Raw genomic sequence first — 7,127 nt, 5'->3', positions numbered from 1 at the left:
ACAAGGCGTACTTGTTGAAATCACAGAAATATTACTAGATTTCGGGGTTTCCAATGCTAGTAAATCATGTGGCTCATGAGTTATAGTTATTTCTGTACTTGCCCGTATGTCAGTAGTTGCTACAATAAACAAATGAACAGCATTTTTTTCAACAATATGTTGTACTTTAGCATTAGGACGACAAGATCGCCTCACAAATCTAGCTTCATTGCCATAAGTTCTGCAGTCAATACAGATTTTTTGGCCTTGCAATTGAGTTAACGTTGATCCTTCAATTGTATGATCTTCTACATTTGGTAGGTGATAAAAAAATACAAACGGACCAGGAGTTTTATGCACCTTATTCAGTGGATTAGTTGTTACGGGTGGATCATTTATATATGCATGACTGTTTTGACTTATAAATTGCTCTTGAAGCATACATTTTCCCAGCAACTCAACAATTGGCGAATTAGATTTTATGTCTTGATTACTTATCAATATCTTACCACCAGCAAATGGTACTATTGTAGCTTTACTTTCGAAATTTCGATAGTCTTTCAACAACTCATTGCTCTTCATATTTATGGCCTGCATTATACTTGGAACTTTTGTCAAGGAATAAATTCGCGCTCTCAACTGTTGAGAGTAGTGGTTCGTCATGGCATGTTCATAATGCTCTATTAAATTACTCATATGATTGGATTGTTTAACTGGATGTGCACTATTTTCTGTTGTTTTGGACTTGCGTTTGGTATTTTTCTTTGCTTCTTTGCGAATATTTTTGCCACTAGAAAATACTTCACCATTTTTATCTCTTTTGAGTTTTTTAACGCCAGTCTCCTTTGTTTTCTTAAGAACCTTACCCTTTTTTAACACTCCACTATTCTTACTATTTTGCAAGGTATCCTTCTGTGATATATTAGCACCAGGTCTATTTATATTCTCATTAAAATGCATTTTTGAAGCAGCAATAACACCTGCAGCATCTACTAAAGTAGATACGCCCGATTGCATGGAAAGTGCTTGCTCTTTGCGTATCATTAATTGTATTTGACGAGCACGTACTTTATCTACAGGCCTTGGTTGACATATTTCACACAAATATTCTTCAGGAATATTATGTCTTTCAATACCCATGCAATCCACATGTTGCCATGCACTGTAATTAAAAATAGTTCATTTAAAAAAATAATTTCTATAATAAAAACGCATACAATATTTACAAATATATTTAAATGATATTTGTTATACTTACGAGCACTTATCACAACAAATCATGTAACCATCATCATGGGTCAAATCACATATACAACGAGTTAAAGAGTCATCTTCCGCTTCAGCTTCTGGCGCCGTCTCTGTTTCTTCTCCAGGGTCTATATCACCAGTTGCAACTCGTGAACCATTACTTATAGCTGAATGTGCGTCATCGTCTTGAGGCTGCCTCGTTACTGTTTTAACAAATAGTTTTTTTAAATTAACATTTTTATTACAAAAAAAAAAAAAAAACGCAAAAAAATAAAAAAAACTAAAAAACTAAGATTTTACTTACTCTGTTGTCCATATAATGAATATACTGATGGCGTTCCGCTTGAAGTCGACGTTAGAGAATTGGGTACAGTTATTACTGTAATATCACTAGGTGCGTTATTTGCAGATGTAGCACTGATTCCTCCCAATGTCCAATTATTTGATACTGGATTAGCAACCAATGATGAGCTTGGTTGTGCTTCTATATGTCCACTATTGCTAACAGTTTTATGTAATGTACTGCTATTAGCATTATTGTTCACAGCTTCCGTTGTTAAACGTGTCGGCGCTGCATTTGCATAGGTATGATCAAGCCACACCGCATGTAAACAATGTAATTTTACATCATCTGTAATGGGCAATGGTCTTACTTCTTCACCAATAATATCGTCATCCTGAGATAAGTTTGCTGTAGTATTAGCACTGTAACTATTAGTCGATATAAGAGTGGTATCAGTATTCTGCTTAATTGACTGTATAAAAGCAACTGATTCTGTTGTTGGTAGAGCCCCAACGCTTAATCCATTAAAATTATTATTGTTTCGATAGACAGGCGAACTGGCGTTGCTAAAAAAAAAATAGAATAAAGAAGATGAAAATAAAATTCTTAAAAAATATTTTATAATACTACTAATACTAATACTACTTTATCATTTAGGATACAAAATTATTGGCTTTAAAAGGACATACATATTAACAGTAATATAGTAAAAAAATTAAATAATTATCCATGAAAAACTAAAATAATGTACATATATACAAAACTTCTAAAAATATTTTTACTAAATTATATTTAAAATGTTTTAATTTGTCTCTTTTTAGTTTTAATCCTTAGTTTCTTCAAATTAAATTATACAGACTCTAAAGTATTGTTACCTAACTTTTTGAGGCCAACGCCCCAAAGAAGCAATTCAAAATTAGGTCTTTAAAAATTTACATCTAAATTTTTCTCCAACAATTTTTTATTAAAACAATTTACTCAGATATCAGCGGCAATGGAGATTATGTTAACCAAGGTGGGCTAGTTTTATTAAAGTTTTTTAATATTATCAATAATTCAATTCAGCATCTATAATATATAATTTACTTTCTACCTATAAAACAGCAAAAACTTAATTTGTCTGCTATGGGCTTTCTTGATTTTGCTGGTAGTCGCTGGAGCCGCAAGAAAGTTTCTTACTCATAAAGAAATATATTATTGCTTTGAGTATTATTTGATTATGCTTGTAGTTGGGATCTTTGGCTCGAGTATAAAGAGCTTCGTGAAAACTAATGGACACGATTGGTGTTCGAAGATTTACTGTTACTGTTTGTAGGCACACATGATGAAATTAAAATGAAACATTGAGTAGATCCTTAAAGTGCACACACAGTTTGCAGTTAAATGCATTGGGAACATTGGTTGCCAACTGATAGTCCGCAAGTTGGTTAACAATGTTCCGTGAATCAAATTTTACACATATAGATACATAGCTTGTAGTTTGTTCACTGAGTCCTCACTTATTAGAAAACACAAAAAATTTCCATGTAACTATACACCTATTTTAGAGCCTATATAATGTACCTATGCACTTATACAATTCATTATATATTATACCAATAATGCTTAAAGCATATTAAAATAATCTTATTAATCTTGTATATTTATTTATTGTGCTCAAACTGGAGCTTTGTCACTGTTATGCCCGCATAACCAAATCATGGTTACAAAGTCATGCTCTCAGTATATTGTACAATGATGCGATATCCAGACAAAGCAACAGAAGCTGGAGTTTTGAGCACAAAGAAAAATATGCAGATTCTTAAACTTTGTGGTCCCTTATAAAGAGAAAAATATCATAGTGATCTCATTGGTTAAAAAAAAGCTTGGGTACTACTGCCCTAGAAAATAAGTGTATTATTTCTTATCAAAATTAGTTTATATTGTCGATTAATTTAAAGTTACTTTCTCATTAAAACTCATCAATAACTGAGACTATCTCATCTCTACTTAAATTGTGATAATTATAAGAAAAAATTCTCCTTTCTTACCTGTTTTTGATGAACTCAGTTGCCCTTTTCGCAGAATTCGTATCAAGTTGTTTCCGTTCTAGTGATTGTGATCTATTGACAGAGGTACTGTGATTTTTTTCTGCGTTTGCATTTGATAAGGAAATTGACGGCGCTGAATTGCTAGCAACATTTGTTATTAATGTCTTCGCAGAGATAGGCATGTAAGAATTTTGTTGTTGGGAATTATAAGTAGAAAAATCGTTCGGAGACAAGACAATATTTGTACTGCCCGGCGAGTTCTGTATTATATAATGGGGTTGTGACTGCGATGGCAATACTTTGAGTTTTTGCTGATGATGTTGTGCTTGTTGCTTATTAAAATGTTTTTGGGCCATACTTTGTAGAATGCGCGCAGACATCTCATCGGTCATATCGAGTTCTGTCTGATAGTTACTGATTGCAGAAGATGCATTATTCGTCACTGTATTATTTTCACGTTGTATACAGACAGGCGTCTCCAGAAACTGTTGGCGATATTTTTGACTATGCTGTGAGCTAGGATGTGTTTGATGTTGTTGTATAACAGCACCTTGTGAATTAACATACTTAATGTTACTATTGGAAGCGCTTGAATTACTATTGCCACCAACTATCGAATTTGGAAGTATTTGCTGTTGTACAACAATATTACTTTGTGGCTGTGTAGCCTGCATAGTTTTATGTTGTAGTTGCGTACCCTGCGGTAATGTAGCAACATGTTGCGGCTGATTTTGCATTATAAATTTGTTGTTAGTCATTTTAGTAACTTTAGTTGTCGCATTATTTTGATTACTGCTATTTAATTTATTTGAGTTTATCGTATAGGTACCAAAACTCTGCTGCAGTGGCAATGTTGCAATTGAGACTCCGCCACCAGTGGTATTGCCTAATTGTTTAAGTAATTTAGTTTTAGTGATTTTATTATTGTTATTTGGATGGTATTGATAGGCTTGCTGAGCTATAAACGTTTTTACAGTGCCTTGTTGCTGTGTATTATTAGCGGATATTTTATTCTGACAACTTTTATTTACATTCTTCTTTATAATATTACCAATCTTTGGTATATTACTGCTGCTAGCAGTTACATATTTGTGTGACTGAGATACCACATACGGATGATTTGTTGATGGTTGTTGTGTGATATTGTGATTGGTGTTATTTGTGGCTTGTTGTACAATGGTCGGCATACGTGAAATCACTTTCGTTGGCACATTTACCTTATGCACCACATGCTGCGGTGTTTGCTGGACAAATGTACCTGTCGTTTGTATTTGATTCTTGACATTTGCATTTTTCGTAGGAAATTTTTTACCATTCAATTGAGCTGTATTTCCTCCGCTAATGTATGGTATATTTTTCGTACCTACAAAATTTATAGTTTGCGGTTGCTGATTATTTTGTGGAGTTGGCAATACGCTGATATTATTTGCATTTGTGGCATTTCCTACTTGCTTTGGCAACATCGTTATATTACCAAGCAACATTTTAGAATTCGTTGATGCATCTATAAACATTTGCCGACTCTCTATACCACCTGCACCATCTGTACTCACTATTTTAAAAATTTGATTTGATGCAAAATCCGCTGTTGGTACTATAATATTAGATGTTGTAGCAGCATTAGGTTGTTCGCTTAATTGTAACATTTGAGTTATTCGTTGATGATTATTTTGTGTGGATTGATTGTGTGGTAATGCAAAATTCTGCGACATAGTTGGCTTATTAATATTAAACTGATTTTTATTAGGCGTATGGGTTACACTTACATTATCCAGAACGATTGCATGATGATGCTGAAGAGGCGGATCAGTTGGCTCGTAATATTCGACATATTGAATTTCGTGATTTGGTTTTTGCTTTTGCTGTTGAGTTGCTATTGATGGAGGTTTTTCAACAACGATTATGCCTGATTGCAACATAAGGACTACAATGCTGCTTCAAAGCGAATTTAATTATAAATGAGTTTTAATTTTTTTTTTTTTTGCAAAGATTTTTTTTTAAAGGTTTTTATTTATTACTTTTACTTTGAACTTGTTATTCAGCTTTACTTAACTATTAGTAACAGAAGTTCTGGCGGGCCCACAAAATCGTGGGGCCTTAATCTATAAGAAAAATCCGATGTATCGTAACAATAACTAACAGCATTATAAGCCATCACATTAAATAACATTACTAATATTGTAATTATGTATAATGGTAAGTTCTTGTATTATTATTCCCTGTTTCCTTCGCTTTATTTGTTTTCTTTTTTTTTTTTGTTTTTTGTTTTTGATGGACCGCAAGTGGACTCAACTTCTTCTTAACACAACTTCAATACTTTTCTCACTTTCAATTACTTTCCAAAAATAAAACAACTGTAAAAGAGAAAAAAATATATAATTATTAGTTTTAAGTTATGATATTAATGTAATATATAATTATAATTTTTGATTGAATTAACTGTCAAAGTAATTTAAATATTTTTGTAATTTAAAAAATGTATTTTTCAAGTTTTAAATATTTTATATAAATGAAATAAATTTGAAAGCAGATTCCTGGAGAGATTGAATATGAAAATCGTAATATCAAATTTTAGCAAAACAAAATACATAAAATATTATTGATTTCGATTGTTTGTGTTGTTTTCAGATTGTTTTCCTCCCAGTATTTTTACTTCGGCATCCGAAGTTATTTCTTTAAAATCTTAATAAACGCTAAAAACTATTAAACATTACTAACCCAAATCAACTGGCTATATAAACAATTTATGTTAATATTTTTTTGTTTAATCACATGTAGATACAATTTCGAAATTGTTGAAGTCTCCGGCTACACAACCAAAAGTTACGTAATTTTTTCTGAACATGCAGTATAAAATTATTTGTATATAAAACAATTTTTAAACAGCGAAGCAATTATTGCGATAAAACGCAGAGATGGTATAAGACAAAATTGTGAAAAAAGTAAATAAAAAAAAATACCAAAAACAATCTAAAAAATAAAATTAATGTATATAAACAAAATACAAAAAACACAGATAAAAATTTGACATTTCGATATGTGGAATCGACGTTTTAGAGCGCATGCACCAGACCAGATAGATAGAAAAGCACCAAAACTCAATAATACAAAACTGAAAGAATTGCAATTTCGTAAATATTTATTTATTCAATTTAAAAAGAAAAAAATATACAACAACATATTAAAAAATATATTCGCTTGGTATGCTTAAATAAACAACAATAAAATTAAACGAAAGAGAATATATTACTTAAAGTCAATTTAAATTTATTAACACTAGAACCATTGCAGCAGCAGCAGTGTATTTAACGTCATGATGCCTTTCATCAACACAAGTACATATAATAAATGGAGTGACGGAGGATAGGTGATAATTTATATGACGTTGAAGAAATTTCATCAGTAATATTGGAAGAAAGACAATATAACCAGAGTTACCAATTCCAATCAATATCAACAGTGAACCAGATTGAATGAAATGTGTATATTGCAGTGAGAACAAAGTGAGAACTACTGAAGAAAGTCAAACACTTCATTTTGACAATATATATATATATATATAAATACCTTATTTACTTATAAAATAT

At 31.5% G+C, this 7,127-nt stretch overlaps 1 protein-coding gene and 1 long non-coding RNA gene across 3 annotated transcripts in view; one reads left to right on the top strand and one right to left on the bottom strand.

The window, feature by feature from the left end:
* Positions 1-5,907, bottom strand: part of LOC119688824 — a 6,148-nt gene extending 241 nt beyond the window's left edge. The window contains exons 1-5 of the mRNA XM_038103488.1: positions 5,307-5,907; positions 3,541-5,243; positions 1,532-2,076; positions 1,238-1,430; positions 3-1,141 (exon numbers count right to left, since the gene is read on the bottom strand). Coding sequence (XP_037959416.1) covers positions 3-1,141; positions 1,238-1,430; positions 1,532-2,076; positions 3,541-5,243; positions 5,307-5,459 — 3,733 coding nt within the window. The 5' untranslated portion in view covers positions 5,460-5,907. The remainder of the gene's footprint in view (positions 1-2; positions 1,142-1,237; positions 1,431-1,531; positions 2,077-3,540; positions 5,244-5,306) is intronic.
* A 119-nt stretch (positions 5,908-6,026) lies between these two features.
* Positions 6,027-7,076, top strand: LOC119687506. Of its 2 annotated transcripts, none has more exons than XR_005253195.1 (3): positions 6,027-6,098; positions 6,319-6,741; positions 6,832-7,076. It is a non-coding gene; the product is annotated as an uncharacterized LOC119687506 (long non-coding RNA). The 2 variants fall into 2 exon arrangements; XR_005253194.1 differs by having other exon boundaries at positions 6,821-7,076.
* The last annotated feature ends 51 nt before the right edge of the window (positions 7,077-7,127 follow it).

This window comes from Teleopsis dalmanni, chromosome X, assembly GCF_002237135.1.
Source record: "Teleopsis dalmanni isolate 2A chromosome X, ASM223713v2, whole genome shotgun sequence".
Classification (NCBI taxonomy): domain Eukaryota; kingdom Metazoa; phylum Arthropoda; class Insecta; order Diptera; family Diopsidae; genus Teleopsis; species Teleopsis dalmanni.
The sequence above is the reverse complement of the archived record's forward strand: the minus strand, read 5'-3'. Positions and strand labels throughout refer to the sequence as shown.